Genomic DNA, 17,282 nt, shown 5'->3' with positions numbered 1-17,282 from the left:
ATGTTTTTCGTTCTCACAGCCGTAATCTTGAAAGTCACGTGACTCTGACGGAAAACAATAGGAGAAGAATAAGCAAAAAAAATGTAACAGTCATACAATTTAAGGGCCATTATTGTAACCCCTCTACGTTTTGCACTTTGGACCAACGTAGCCAGGGTACATTTTTATATGAGACTGGGTTGGAGGATGCGGGACTCTGGGTGGGGGACTGTAGATGCAGGTCTCCGAGTCTGCAGCTTCATAATATTGGTTCTCTCCCGCGCTCTAGTCGTCTCTGATGATGTCGTGGCGCTCATACATCATTGTTGCATCAGGTGTTATCAGTAGCAATGTCTTGCAAATTCTGTGAGGATTAGGAGGGGTGTAAACTGTCTTCATACAACATGTGTTTTTCAGGCTGGGTTGTTTGTAATTGTGTAAAAGTAGGGAAAAAATAAAAACCTTTATTAAACATTTATTAAACGCATGTTCATGTTTTGTAAATGATTAGTTAATCATTAACTAAACAATTGTAAATGACTTAACTCAATCTACAAAACATGTATACAATAATTAACATATCACTTATTAAACATTTATGAAACGTATAATCATGTTTCATAAAAACTATTTAATCATTTACTAATCACTTGTAAATGACTTATAACAGAATTTACAAAACATACATAAAATGTTAGTATATCACTTGCTGATCATTTTCCAGGGTGGGGCCCCCGGCTGCGCTGTTCCTTTATTTATTTCTCATTTAATGTTAGATAATGTAGTCTTCCTCTTCAGTTATCTCCTCTGTAATTCTGGTTATTGGATCAGAGGTTACACTTCTCACGCACCACACATGATTGATCCAATCATCACTTAACTACACCAGATAAGGATCAAAGAGAGATAATATTACTGGTTATTAGATCAGAAAGGTGTTATGATCACTGAACAGTTTCAGCCGGAGAACCCAATCATCATCTCATAATAACCAGACATTTAAGTTAATGAAAGAACATTGATTTGATCCTATTCAAGCTACAGGCTTTCTCTGCGCTGGTGACAAACTGAAGTCTCTGCTTTTCTTTTAGTTTATTGGCATATGACAAACAATATACATCAAATGTTAAAATAAAAGTAGAGAAACTAACTTACATTACTTATATATATGTAATGTAAGTTAGTTTCTCTGTATGTAATGATAGTAGTGTGTATATATGAATAAATAATGTAGTTAGCAAGTATTTAACCATATTCATGAGAGGAGCATGCTGAGAACTTTTGATTGGTCGGCTCCTCAACCGTTCACCAGAGACAATCACACAATAGATTCATGTTGCAGTACTCATGCATAGTGCACGCGCATGAGTATGTGTAGTGCAGAGGAGAACTGGCCCCCGACTGAGCCTGGGTTCTCCCAAGGTTTTTTCTCCATCCAATCTGATGGAGTTTTGGTTCCTTGCCACTGTCGCCTTGCTTTTGGCTTGCTTTGAGCTTGCTCAGTTGGGGTTATTTAGTGTTTAGCAATGTTGTTGATCTGTGTTGTGCTACTTTCATGTTATCACTGTGAAGCTGCTTTGATACAATCTGTATTGTGAAAAGTGCTATATAAATAAATGTGACTTGACTTGACTTGACTTGCACGCGCATGAGTATGTGTAGTGCACGAGCATGAGTATGTGTAGTGCACGAGCATGAGTATGTGTAGTGCACGCGCATGAGTATGTGTAGTGCACGAGCATGAGTATGTGTAGTGCACGAGCATGAGTATGTGTAGTGCACGAGCATGAGTATGTGTAGTGCACGCGCATGAGTATGTGTAGTGCACGAGCATGAGTATGTGTAGTGCACGAGCATGAGTATGTGTAGTGTGTAGTGCACGCGCATGAGTATGTGTAGTGCACGAGCATGAGTATGTGTAGTGCATGAGTATGTGTAGTGCACGAGCATGAGTATGTGTAGTGTGTAGTGCACGCGCATGAGTATGTGTAGTGCACGAGCATGAGTATGTGTAGTGCATGAGTATGTGTAGTGCACGAGCATGAGTATGTGTAGTGCACACGCATGAGTATATAACATCACATTAACTAATGCTTCATCATTCATACCCATAGGAGATAAAGTCTGAAGAGTGAAAATCCATAAAAGTTCACATCTCAACAGGAGCAATTCAATGTCGCCCCCTCTAGCTGGCACATTCACTTCTTCAATCCCACAAAAGCGTAAAGGGGAAACATCGTGATTACAGGCTAGAAAATGAGCTGCAACTGGATAATTTACATCTTTTCTTCTGATAGAGCTCTTATGTTCACTAATTCTTTGTTTTAATTGACGTGACTTTTCCCCACATGACCTAACCCACAAGGACAACGGATCAAATAAACAACATAAGTACAAACACAAGTAATCACAGATTTGATGGTGTATTTTTTGCCAGTTCTTGGATGACAAAAAAAGAAGTTTTAAATGTATTGTTGCTCTGAGCACAATTACCACAACGATAATTACCATTCTGTGTTGGACTAAGCATAATTTGAGATGGACGCGGAGTAACACTTTGAAAACGAGCATGTACCAACCAAGCGATCTTTTAGATTTCACGTTTATAAACAATCAAAGGAGGATGTTGAAAAATTTCACTCAACTCTGGATCAGAAGACAGCAGGTGCCGATGTTTTTTAAAAATAGATTTTATCGTGTAAGAATTAGGTAAATGGGTCGTAATACAAGTGAAAGAAAACTTTCTTGCTTTTTTGTCTTCTTTTTTAACAACTCAGACCTGGTCTTTTTGAAGGCTGTGTTAAATGCTTCATCAACCCATTCTGAGGGGTAACCTCTATTCTATTTTTCATAATGTTCGGTTTCTCAATAAAATCAGAATCAGAATAACAAATCCGGCTCAATCTACAGAACTGACTCCTGCAGACCTTTTTTTTAAAGTCAGATCAAAGCTGGTAGTTACGTTCTAACCAACACCAGCGCCAGGGTCGTAAGCGAGGGGCGGAGCTTAGGTTCGAAACTTAATAACGCCATCTAATGTAATTTGGAGGGTATTTTACACATGAAACAGCTTTTATTGAACATAAAACGTACTTCTCTCTACTACGTATGTTATGATGCTATACATTAGAGGAGGTACAATAAGCATTTTAAAACATTGATTTTGTGTAATATAATTGTATATAGTTTCAGTTATCCGTTTCATTGTATTACGAGTTACTTCCTGATCATGAAGGTGAAAAAATAATACGTTAAACTAATGGGCATTTTAAAGTATAACAATTTAATAATTTTAGCTAAGCAGTTTATACATTTATGAAGGTACAACCTTTTTTTTGGTTTTTATGAAGGAGTTAACTTTGTATAATAAAGCTTTGAAAGAAATAAAACAAGGTTTTCAAAATTATACACAATTCACAAACTGATTAGACATCTGTGATGTTCTATTTATTTATTTATTGTGTTTACAAAAATAACTTTATTAACTTTATTATAACTTTAATAAATTTACTTAAATTGTTTTGACATTGAAGATGTATTTGTAAGATGATTTTTATTGTTTAATAAAAAAATGCATGGGTATTTTATATATAATATACTTTATTTCAAAAGAACATGTGCAGCATGCATTTTTTCGTGTGAAATAATAATGTCAAAATCTAAAAAAGAGAGAGAAAATTCGGCATTGTTTTAAAACTAAACAATAAGTATGTATACAAAATGACCAATACAACCCTAGCAGGCCTGTTTTATCACAACAATCTTGTATACATTTAACTTACAATGTATGAAATGAGGAACTCACTCTCAGGCCCATTTTATCCTTACATTCTTGCTAAAATAACTAATGCAATAACAATAATTGCGCCCCTCCCTCACTTCCGGTTCTGGCGCTGGGGTTCTGAAACTGGTGGTGCTGCGGGTCTGCAGCTGGATATATCTCAGGAACACACTACTGACTCTTTCTCTCTACGGCTCTGGTGAACGGTTGAGAAGCCGACCAATCAAAAGTTCTCAGCATGCTCCTCTCATGAATATGGTTAAATACTAGCTAACTACATTACTAATTCATATATACACACTACTATCATTACATATAGACAAACTAACTTACATTTCTTATATATAAGTAATGTAAGTTAGTTTCTCTACTTTTATTTTAACATTTGATGCATTTTGTTTGTCGTATGCCAATAAATTAAAAAAAAAAAAGCAACTTCAGTTTGTCACCAGCGCAGAGAAAGCCAGTAGCTTGAATAGGATCAAATCAATGTTCTTTCATGACTTGGCATTTCTGGCTATTATGAAATGATGATTGGATTCCGGTCTGAAACTGAACAGTGATCACATCACCTCTCTGATCTAATATAACCATTAATATTATCTCTCTTTGATCCTTCTGTCTGGTGTAGTGAAGTGATGATTGGATCAATCACGTGTGGTGCGTGAGAAGTGTAACCTCTGATCCATTAACCAGAATTACAGAGGAGATAATTGAAGAGGAAGACTACATTATCTAACATTAAATGAGAAATAAATAAAGGAACAGCTCAGCCGGGGCCCCACCCTGGAAAATGATCAGCAAGTGATATACTAACATTTTATGTATGTTTTGTAAATTCTGTTATAAGTCATCTACAAGTGATTAGTAAATGATTAAATAGTTTTTATGAAACATGATTATACGTTTCATAAATGTTTAATAAGTGATATGTTAATTATTGTATACATGTTTTGTAGATTGAGTTAAGTCATTTACAATTGTTTAGTTAAAGGTATAGCGGAGGATTTTCTTTTTCCGGGTGGGTAGTCTATACTATTGGTCCATATTGATAATGCCTGGGCTTATCGATACTGTGGTCTTCCTTAATTTGGCCCCAGGGCCTGTTTAATGTTTAACACTGGGTGTTGGTACCCATCCCTACGTATGGGTGAGTTCATATGGATGAAGGCCTGTTGTGTTCGGTCTCTTGGTTTGTGATAGTGGCAGCTATTGTGAAACTCACCTTCGCCATGTACTGAGTGTGGATGGCATCAAGATCTGGTCCTTAAGAATCCAATAGAGTCTGTCTGCATCCTGCAAGACTTCAAGGTACGCCATTTCAAGTTACTTCAAGTTACGTCCATTCGAGTTACGCCCACTTCAAGTCGCCCGCTGTTTAAAGCAGCGCTGCAAATAATGGTCGGTGTATTACCGCGAGAGCGATTATAACACAGTTCTGTATGCTTTTGAATCGCACGAATTTAACAACATAAACAGAACATACTGGAGTTTATTTAACTGTCTATTAGCTGTTTAAGAACCGAAATGCATGTTCTGGTACACAAAGCAAGCTGCAATCTGCATTAGTGATAATATATTGCAAGAAACCATTTTGCAATGTAATATTTTATCAATTATCCTTCCCATCTCAACTAACGTGTGGAGCAAGCTCTAATTTATCCATTACAAATTGGCCCGTATTTTTATTTTTATATTAATTTTAAATAAATAATTTTAAACATCGTTTGATATCTTATTATATGCCTTGGCTGATGATTAAAAATGATAACTGATATCAACAGCACTAAATAACAGCTAAATGCACCGCTGACAAACAAATCTTATGATACTTTTGACAAATGAACAACAAGCACATCCATAACAAAATCTTTTAATTGAAAGGCAACACAATGAGGGTTAAAGTTCATTCAATTCAAATGAGGAATTGTCACTCAAAAGCACCACAGCTACAGAAAAAATAAAGAGGAAACAGTCTGGTTTCGAAAACAATAAATTAGGCGATATCAATGCATTTACATCTATTAGGTCACATCTTACATATAGCCTACATTTTATTAAAGAAAACTCCAGGGCGATCTACTAATGTCATTCTGTAGAAATCTCTTTTTTTCTGTCCCTAGCCTTTACAGAAATATTAGACTTAAAAGACACTTTAGGGTAAATATTTTCTTTATTTTTAAAATAAAACAATATTCAATTTGAACAATTAGGCTACACTGACCCATCAATGTGGCAGTATTTGATTTTTAAGTAATTGTACAGAATCCCAAGCACCACAGACCTGCTCGTCCCCACAGTCATATACAGAGGGGAAATGCTTTATTTTTATGTCAATAACAGAGTTTCCCACCATTTAAAATACAATAGTGCATACATAACTATTAAAATATTTAACAAATTACATAAAAAACAAAATGCCAAATAAATATTATAAAATGTATAATAGTATCAGTGGTCTACGGAAGTTGTGTCATGGTGAGGACAAAAATCTCAAATTCTAAAATAAAAATCAAACTGATGGCATCACTTGACTTTCTCCTTCCAATTTCCTGAATAACTATAAAGAAAGGCTCGTAATAGCCTAAATCCTGTCTCTTTTCAGTTATCAGACATTTTCTCATTTATCTCATGATTTTGAAGCTTTTAGTTGAACTCGTATGACCTACTTTGTTTTTAGGTAGTGTGAGAGACCGTGTGCGTCTGCGGCTGATTATAGATTGCTCGTCAACTGAGTCTTCCTCGGTCAGAAGGAATAGGCAAATCCAATGGTGCAGTTTACATATTTATTGAGGAGTAAGGTACATGGAGGATAAGAGTTTGCAGATATCAATATGACACAATATGTGTCAATGTGTGTATGTGTGAGTGTGTGTGGTTATCTGAAACAGAAAATACAATAAAGTGTATATTAACAAACATGTAGGATGGTTTCATGCAGTTGCATAAAAAAATAAGGACCGTAGTACAACCAAAATCCTCTAGAGGGAGCTCTAACCCTATAAATGAACTTGCATAATTACCACAAATTTCCACACAGCGAAAAATGCCAAAAACAGGCAATCTATGCATTAAATATAATATTTGGGGTTATTTGCAAAGCAATAATTAAAGTATACACAGTAAATGACTACTATATGAGGGAATGCATAGCGATTTTAGAACAAGAAACAGTATAGTAGTATTGAGTTACACGATTAACAATCTCCTCATCTGAGCTAATAACTCTGTATTAAACATAATTTATGCAAAACACCGTACTTACATCTCAAGGACGCACACAGCGCTCTTGCACACAATATTAGCGAAGGATTAACAAAGGATGTCAGTTTTCTGCTCTGAGGATGCTGCTTCTCATAACTAGACCGCACCGAAAGTGAAAGCGGCTGGCGCAACCGCGAGCGATCGGAACTACAATGAACGCATGCATTATGGGTAACGTAGTCTACGTAAGGGCACGGACTTTTAACAGCCGCCCGTGTATTTGCCTAGCAAATACACTCATTCAAAAGTCAACTAGTTTAAGAAGTGTCATTTGAATCCTCAGGCATTTCAGGGAGTTCCACCAGTTTGGTTACTGGGCGAATGTAGATACTGTCTTTAACCTTCACCTCTGCCGCTCGAACAACACCATCTGTCCCTGGGAAAACCTTGGTGATGGTACCAACAGGCCAAAGTCCTCTGGGAAGGTTGGAATCAACGATCATCACAATTTGTCCCACAGTAGCATTATCAGTAGTTTTCCTCCATTTATGTCTCAACTGAAGCCCAGGGAGGTAATTCTGGATGAAGCGTTTCCAGAAATGATCACTGATCACCTGACTGTGTTTCCATCTTCTGTTGGAAAGGACATCATGAGGGCCGTATACTGCCTGTGGTAATGAAGCGTCGCGCCGCCCCATTAGCAGCAGGTTTGGCGTGATGGGGTCCGGGTCAGCTACATCAGAGGAAGCATATCCGAGTGGTTTAGAATTAAGGAGCCCTTCAACCTCTATGAGAGCTGTCAGGAGCACTTCTTCTGCTACTACTTGGTCTTTCAGGATACCTTGCAGGGCTGACTTAACAGATCGGATTTCCCTCTCCCAAGCTCCCCCGAAATGAGGAGAGTATGGAGGGTTGAAGTGGAAGTTGATAGTCTGATTAGCCAGTTGCTGCTGCAACTTTGGTGCCATGTTCTCAAAGGCGACCTGTAGTTCTTTATGGCCACCCCTGAAATTGGTTCCCCGGTCGGACCACAGCTCGTACGGCTTTCCCCGGCGTGCAATAAACCTGCGTAATGACATTAAGAAAGAGTCAGTATCAAGGCTAGGGATGAGATCTAAGTGGACACATCTGGTGGTGAGGCATTTGTAGATGATTCCCCAGCGCTTCTCTCTCCTACGCCCAATCTTAATCAAGAATGGTCCGAAACAGTCTACACCTGTAGACCAGAAGGGTGGTTTGTAGAGTCTCAATCGAGATAAGGGAAGGTCAGCCATTTTTGGTGTGGAGGGTGAGGCTCGCCATCTCCTGCAGTCCACACACCGATACTGATGTTTTTTAATGGCCTGGCGACCTCTGAGGATCCAGTAAGTGCGGCGTAACTCTGCATAGAGTCTCTCTACACCAGGGTGGAACAGCTGAACATCATAATGCTTTATGATGAGCTGAGTCAGAGGGTGATCAGGTGATAATACAACTGGGTGGATGCTGTCAGGATCTACATCTGTCGCTTGACGCAGGCGGCCGCCCACTCTGACTAGTCCACGGGGGCTGTCATACTCAGGGGAAAGGGCGCTGAGACGACTGCTCGGGCGAACAGGGTTACCTGCTTGTAAGGCTTGGACCTCCTCTGGGAAACTGTCCTTCTGTGCAGATTGAAGCAGCTGGGTCTCTGCCTCCAGGCGTCCACTTGCAGTGTAGGGGGTAGCCGCCCCCTGCAGGGATTGGTGAGTGGCCAGAATCAAATCATCTAAAGATGTGTACTGTGCTGGATCTGGTAGGCTTGGTGATACAGCTGTAAGACCACAGAAGACAGTCTTTCTGAGTTCCTCACTACCACATTCTAGGAACTCTGTCGGGGACTTCGGCCAGGTGTCAGGAGTCTGTGTGAGAAAGTGTGGACCCTGTGACCATCGACTGGAGACCGTGAGCTCTGACAGTGGCTTCCCTCTTGTGATGTCGTCAGATGGATTATCATCAGAGTTCACATACCTCCACTGTTCCAGAGAGGTAAGCTCCTGTATCTCACATATCCTAGTCCCCACAAACACTTTGTACCTGCAAGAACTGGACTGAATCCACTGAAGCACTGTCGTTGAATCTGTCCACAGATAGACTGAGTGAAGGGGTAATGTTAGCTCAGTTTGGAGTACCTTAGCCAGTTGGGCTCCAGTGAGCGCAGCACACAGCTCCAGCCGGGGTATCGACACCTGCTTGCGGGGCGCTACTCTGGAGCGTGCCATGATGAAGGAGGTGGCGATGTGAGTCTGCTGCTCAATGACTCTGAGATAGGCCACAGCTCCATACGCCTTCTCTGAGGCGTCACAGAAGATGTGAGCCTAGGTCGCACTGTTGCTGTTGTGAGGAGGAGCGTAACATCGAGGTATGGTGATATACTGAAGGTAGGACAATTCCTTTTCCCATTCGAGCCAGGACTGAAGCAGGTTTCCTTCTATGGGATCATCCCATCCTCTTTCTGTGCTCCACAGGGCCTGCACAATGAGCTTTGCTCTTGTAGTGTAGGGGCAGATATAACCCAATGGGTCATACTGACTGGCCAGTACTTTGTAAACATTGCGCAGCGTCACAGTTGTGTAGGTTACAGGGCGGTGCTTATATCCCAGGACGTCAGTAGTGCAGTGCCAGCTGAGACCCAGTGTAGACTCCTGAGGATCAAGGCTTTTAAGGTTTAGCCATCGTTCACAACTGTCTGACCTGGCTGTACCTGGCAGATGAGCGACCACTTCAGGGATGTTGCTAGCCCACTGGCGTATTTCGAATCCACCTTGGATAAGCAGCTCTCTCATTCTGTCAATGAGTAACTTGGCCTCTTGTGGGTCAAAAAGGGACTGCAGACAGTTGTCCACATAGAAAGCGGTGTGGACAGAGTCGTAGACGTCTTCAAAGGTGTCTCTGTGCTCCCTTACGTGGCTCTGAAGGGCAAAGGTAGCACAGCAGGGGCTACACGTTGTCCCAAAGGGCAGGACTCTCCACTCATAGACATCTGGGGGCCTCTCTGTTTCACAGTCTCTCCATAGGAACCGCAGCAGGGGACAGTCTTCCTTTGTCATTTTTGACTTATAACAAAAAAATTAATATGTTGTTGTACATATTTACACAAAAAAAACTATTAAAACTTGAAAATAATTATTTTGTTTTTTTTATAGTGTTACTATAGCCTACATCTGACTGTCGTAAGTGATCAATCTAATAGTCATACATCTCTGATTTGCCATGACGCTCATAAATGATCTAATGGAAAACATGTGTAATTCTGAAAAAATAATGTCTGAATACTGTTTTTTGTGTCTTTTTTTTCGTTTGTATTGCAGCTAAAATACACCCCAACAGCTCTTTTGAGAGCCAAAGTAGCCTAAAGAACATCTCTGGCTTTTTTTTTTTTCTGGCTATATTTTTTGACGGAGTATTTGACACTTTCTTATTATTTGCATTTAGATCAAACACAATTACATCATGCAGCAAGTTAGAGTCATCAGTAATGCCTTATTTACATTTCAGAAGACTATCTAGCATAATTTCAAATTAAAAATAGTGTCAATGATAATTAATGAATAAACAGTCCATGCCAATTCATATGCAGTGTCTGACTACTGTTTTTATTCTTTCTCTACTTTTGTTTTTTGTGTCATCAGCGGCCCAACAGCTCTTTGAATTTTTGTGAGTACATTTTTTGACTGAGTGTCAGACATTTTCTTAACCTTTTTAATTCTTAGCCTTTGCCAAATGCATCTAAATAGAAGTTAGGCATCTACAATTGCACCTACAATTCTGGCATCTTTTGGTGTCTACATTTTATCTTTTTACTATCTCTGTAATTTTATTAAATTGAAAATAATAAATTCATGCATCAAGTAATATACATTACATTAAAGGAATAGTTATGTTATATTTGAAATTGTTATTGATTGATGGTAGTAATGATGTATATAACTTACATTAAAATTTTTCTTTTTACAGATCATTTCTTGCTTTAGTTTAGTTTTTTGGACCATATTGGCACAAGAGTAAGTATTTTACCATTTTACTTTCTATACTAGTATACTGGTACAGACAAAACAGACTTAGTAGAATATTACAAAAACTGCCTTTTTACCATATATTGTTGGTTTAGTACCATATATTGTTGGTTTAGTAATCATGGCAATTTCAAAAGTGCATTAACTTATCTCAAACTTAGGAAAACAGAAGCATCCAACCTTGACAAAAAAGTGACTTTACTTTAAAAAACAAACTTTCCTTTTCACTGGTGTCCAAAACATCACAATTACAAAACAATATTCAACATATATTCACATGCAGGATATAAACATATCCTTTTTTTTTTCCATTTAATTTATATTTAGGTTTAAAGGGATCCTCCACTTTAAAGTGAAAATTCTGTCATCATATACTTATACCCTCATGTTGTTTTAAACCTGTAAGAATTTATCTCTCCTGCTGAACTGAAAGGAAGATATTTAGAAGAATGTCAGTAAACAGATAGTTTGACATTAGTAGGAAAAAAAGTCCATAGTAGGAAAAAAAGTCAATGGGGCCATAAACTCTGTTTGTTTACTGACATTCTTCTAAATATCTTCCTTTCTGTTTAGCAGAAAAAATTCTTACAGGTTTGAAATAATGTGAGGGAAAATATATGATGACAGAATTTTCATTTTAAAGTGGAGTATCCCTTTAAAGTCAACCCGGTCTCATCCCAAGACGTCATATAACTGACGTTTTGGGACATCTTTTGACCATACGTCAATATTCGCCTTTTTAGGGCCCCCTTAAACGTCGGTAGATGAGGTTATGGGATCCTAACTCTACCCCATACCTAAACCTAACCCTAAACCTAACCCGTCACCTAACTGACGTTAAAGGTAAAGCGTCAGTTGTATGACGGCCCGGGATCGCCATCTACCGACGTTTAAGGGGGCCCTAAAAAGGCGGATATTGACGTATGGTCAAAATACTTCCCAAAACGTCAGTTATATGACTTTTTGGGATGAGACTGTGTTATTAAAGTAATTTAACAATATGTGGGTAAAATAGCCGTAAATTAGCAACAAATCATATTGTTTTTTTGTTGGGTTTTTGTTGTTGTTTTTGATGTACTGATTTTTAAGCTTCAAATATTTGAAATACTTGCCACGATTTAATACCGGTTATGAGGAACAAAATCGGCAGAGTCACGGTCCCACTTTATACTATGTACTTTCATTGAAACAAATAATTTGATACAATGGACTTGTGTACATACATGTTTTTACATTGTACTTATATTTTTAAAATACCAGCATGTAATTACAGCTGTAACTAATTTATGTAATTACATCTGTAATTACACAGCTGACCCATCCCTTACACTTTAACCTACCCTTAAACCTACCCATACCACCACACCTGTCCCTAACCTTACCAAGATCACACTTCAATAGCAGCAAAAAAGTATTTTACAATACAACATGAGCACAAGTACATTGTACTTATTTTTCAATGTAAGTAAGTAGTACTTAAAGCCACTTAATATAAAGTGGGACCAGTCACACTTGCAATAGGTCAAACACATTCCATCAAGTCTCAACAAAAAAGGCAGTTTCTGATAAGGATCAAGTCAAGTCACCGTACCAAGTTTGCGGACACTTCCGAGCTTGTTTACTGATGTTATTATTATCTTATTTTGCTTGCAGTGTTGCAAATAAAATGACTGTTGTATTCTTCATACAGCACTAAATATGTTTCTTTATACAAATAAAATAATGTATATTGTGGGAAAAACACTCGTCTCTTCATTTTATGTCTAAACGTCTGGAAACTTGACCAATGTCTTCAATATTTGGATATAACAAAGTAAAAATATTTAATTACAAAAGCCACACAACTTTTTTAGTAAACTTGTTTTATTAAACTGTATTGTCATTTGTCAGTACATTAAAAATTTACTCAGGCTGTTGTTTGTCATTAAAAATAATGGAGACCCATAAAAAATGTTTTACAAGCGATTTCTTAAACTTCTGCTCAATCTAATGTAAAAAAAATAGTACTATAGACTTCATCTCTTTAAAAATGGCTAATAGTTTGTAAGTATAATTATTATAATATTGCTGAAATTTATAAAAACCAAGCAAGTTTCTACAAATGTACTATTTGTAAAAAGTCTAATCATTTGAATATATATATATATATATATCAGGTACAGTATGTAAAATACATGCATGTTTTTTTCTAAAAAAAAAAAAGTTAAAGGAAAAAGGTTTGACATTAATTGCACTAAACTACACAATATTAACAATTATTTTGATCTGTTGACAACTGTCGTGTCCTACACCCTTTTGAACTCAAACTTAAGACATTTACTAAATTAAAATGCCTACAGTTCAAGAAACCTTTGGACATGCATGATTGTAGTCTAGAAAGGTCTCGTCTAGAAAAGAGTCTCATCTAGGAAAGACAGATAAGAGTTTTGTTTTCATCAAGTAATTAAATTTAGCCTACACAAAACAAAAATGTGTTTAGAAAGGTTGTTTTCCAATCGCACAACAAAAACTGATTGAAAAATGATGAAAATATGATTATATTTTTTATATTATATTAGTAATGTATGTCAACTTAGCATTGCAGTATAACTTATTATGTAACTAACTTCAACAAATTAGGGTCAGTCTTCAAGAGAAAAAAATATAATTATAAGCACAAAATATTATCATATTTCCAAATTTCACTAAATTTAATGTCAGTAATTTTTAAATACCAAAGAGTTGTTGTCATGGTGAAACCTCCAAACATTAGGTATCTTTTAAAAATCCCTAAATGAAATCGTCAATTGCCTCCTGTGAAATGTCTCCTACTGTGACAGCTACCATAGCGCCTGTCACTGACTGTTTGTCTGAGTAAGTGGAGGGGGCGTGGCTTAGCCATAGGTCAAATTCTATTCCTGGGTCCCATGAGGATATATACATTTACATAAAATGTTGTTAACAAACGTTTTATGTAAAAGATTGTGCTTCAATTCTTATAGAAACATGGCACAATTGGGAGGTGTGAGTTCTGTTACCAAATGGAGGCGTGTCCAAAAAATCATTCACAAGCTCCATTCTACAGAAATAAATGACACTGACACTCCAGTGGCGAGGAAGTCCCGAGGAAGCTAACGAACCAACATGTGATGAAGACATGATCTGTGAGAACACAGACAACAACATTGACCTTGACAATGACAGTATTATTGATGATGATGATGATGATGATGACCAATTCACTGATTGTAATAGCAACTTCAGTGAGCCAGAAGATTTTTTCAGTGACACACCTGACACTGACAACTTGCCAGATGAACTGCGTCAATGGGTTGTTGAGTCTGGCGTAACACAAAATGCAGCAACCAGCCTACTTAAATTTTTAAATAAATACATCCCCTCGCTCCCAAAATGTACAAGAACTCTAATTAAAACATCACATTCACATAAGGTGAAAACAATTGATGGTGGGGAATATGTCCATTTTGGAATATTGGAACATTTGCTCCAAAAGAGAGATGGATTGCTGTCACAAACTGACACAATCAAATTGCAAGTGAATGTAGATGGACTTCCATTATTTAAAAGCTCTCAGAAGCAACTTTGGCCAATTTTAGGGAAATTTCCCTTTGAAAAGGATCCATTTGTTATAGGTGTCTTTTGTGGAAACAGCAAACCACACAATCCAAACCAATACCTTCAAGACCTTGCTGAGGAGGTTTCCACACTAGAACAAGGTTTCACTGTTGATGAAAAGATGTTTCATCTGTCCCTGGACTGCTTTAATTGCGATGCTCCAGCACGATCATTCTTAAAGCAAACAAAGGGACATGGAGGCTATAGTGGTTGTGATCGCTGCACGCAGGAGAGATCCTATGTGGGACGAAAAATGACGTTTCCTGAGACACATGCCACTCGCAGAACAGATGAGTCATTTGCTGAACTTCGTGATGAAAATCATCACAGAGGTCACTCAATCCTCACTACATTACGTTTGGGAATGGTCACACAATTTGTGCTGGACTATATGCATGTTGTTTGTCTAGGAGTGACCAGGAAGATGCTCAACTTTTGGACCAAAGGCAACCTAAAATACAGAGAGAGCTCCCATACGATAAAAGCTATCTCAGAAAAACTTGTAGGGATGTCAAAGCACATACCTTCTGAGTTCGCACGAAAGCCAAGGTCACTCTCGGAATTGGATCGTTGGAAAGCTACAGAGTTTAGGCAGTTTCTCCTGTACACTGGTCCAGTAGTACTGAAAGATGTTCTCCCAACTTCACTTTACAACAACTTCCTTTCACTGTCCATCAGCATCTATTTGATGCTTTCTCCAACCCTGTGTGCCCATTACTGCAATTATGCAGATAACCTGATTAGGTACTTCCTTGAACAGTTCAGGACCTTGTATGGAGTTGAGGAGATGGTCTACAATGTCCACTCTCTGTGTCATCTGGCAGATGATGTGAGGAGGTTTGGTCCCTTGGACTGTGTGTCTGCATTTTGCTTCGAAAACTTTCTGGGCCAGCTAAAAAGAAAGGTCAGAAAACCACAACACATTCTCCAGCAAATGATACGTGTTATTGAGACACAGTCCACACAGAACAAGTCCACGCACCAACCAGATGAAGTCAAACTCGGTGGAAATCACTCAAATGGCCCAACAGTGCAAGACGGTGCATCAAGACTGCAATACAAAAGGGTCACACTTAAAAATGCTACAATAAAATGTAGGACAGGAGACAACTGTGTGATGATTGGTGGAGAACTTGGCTTGGTTGAGAACATTTTGCATGACACCACCACAGAAGAAACTTTCATTCTGCTGAGAAGTGTAACCCGGGTAATCCAGGCTACTAAAAAAATAATATGGAAGCAGAAAATAAGTAAGAAAGAAACAAAGAAATCACATATCAAATGAGGTGATGGGCTCTTTAAGAGCTAGCAGCAGAGGAAGTGCGGGAGTGCGCTAAGCCCCGCCCATCTGTACTAGCGGGCGAGTGAGATGAGGCAGCTACACGGAGCGATCTTCAAGACCCCTTCATGAGCTGATGCCAGAGTAAGACGCGGATGAGACGGAGGCTAGTGAAACAGATCGATGCAGATGGATGGAACATCAATGTGCCACAAGTGAACTTCCTTGTAGGAAATATATATAAATTCATCGCCTTGGTGAGTTAAAACCCAAGCATTAACTTGACATTTATATAAAAATGTGCTGCGGATCTGATAGAGATTCAAAACAGTGTCATATAGACTGTGCGAGCCGAAGTGGATAGCACATGGGCTAAAGCTGACGCACGTGTGAGAATGCTAATGAGCTAATGAAGTACGCTATTAAGTGTTAAAGTGTTATGTTTAATGTGTTGATTGAAGTGCATACATGTGTTTTGACGATGATATTGTTTAACTGTGGATTAATTATTGTTCTGCCTTGTGTTTTACAAGGCTGGGTTTTTTTGTGAGATTCAAGTTCTCCTGTGATGGTTCCCTGATTCGTGCTGGACGCACGAGGTGCAGATTGTAAATGGCGAGCCACCGGAACCATATTTTCTGTTGAACTGTGTTTTTTGAGCCATCAAACTGGTAGGAGAATTCTTTCTTTTACTATTGGACAAACGGGACTTGGACTCATTGAGATCATCTTGCTTCCATTTTTTCCTTTTGATTTTCCAACAAAAGACATTGATTGTGATTCTGATTCATTCTAAAAGAATCAACAGTTCTCTGAACCCATCGACCGAGTTACGAACTCTGGTTAACCGAATCTGATTGTCAAATCTTGAGTCTCTGATTCACATTGGACAGACTATTAAGTTTAAAGAGAAAGTAATTTGTTTGTAACTGAAAGTGAAATTTCTGAATTTCATTCTGTGAACTGAATCAAACTGATTGTTCATTTGATTTGATTTTGAAGTATTTGAACTACTGATTGCAATACTTTGTGTGGAAGCATTATCCATTGTTATTTACTTTTATTGTATTACAAGGAATTTGACACAGAGGTTTATTTTATTTCTTTTATTGTTTTTCATCAATATGTGAGAGTCTGGTTCAATAGAGTACTGTCCAAAACTGAGTCCACGTATCTGGAAAAAAACAAGAGTGTGAATATTGTCATTTACCATATTTGATTTGTTATCTTTGTAATCCACACATTTTATGTAAAAGTATATTTCCTCTTAATACAAAACCCAAACTGAATCATAAAGAAGTCTTTGTATTGATTGTTCACTCACCTGTTGTGCTGTCTTCCTCTCTCCAGTAGTCGCACTTTTCTTCTGATCATTTGGCCTATTGAATGT

General features: G+C 38.0%; 1 protein-coding gene across 1 annotated transcript; it reads left to right on the top strand.

Moving 5' to 3' along the window:
- Window positions 1-14,068: 14,068 nt before the first annotated feature.
- LOC148997724 (uncharacterized) lies at window positions 14,069-15,981 on the top strand. The gene is made up of 3 exons (XM_089120428.1): window positions 14,069-14,323; window positions 14,492-15,653; window positions 15,917-15,981. The coding sequence occupies exons 1-3, from the start codon at window positions 14,069-14,071 to the stop codon at window positions 15,979-15,981; spliced, it is 1,482 nt and encodes a 493-aa protein (XP_088976554.1).
- Window positions 15,982-17,282: the final 1,301 nt, after the last annotated feature.

Source organism: Pimephales promelas, chromosome 2, assembly GCF_988280905.1.
Source record: "Pimephales promelas chromosome 2, fPimPro1.hap1.1, whole genome shotgun sequence".
NCBI classification, from domain to species: domain Eukaryota; kingdom Metazoa; phylum Chordata; class Actinopteri; order Cypriniformes; family Leuciscidae; genus Pimephales; species Pimephales promelas.
The sequence above is the reverse complement of the archived record's forward strand: the minus strand, read 5'-3'. Positions and strand labels throughout refer to the sequence as shown.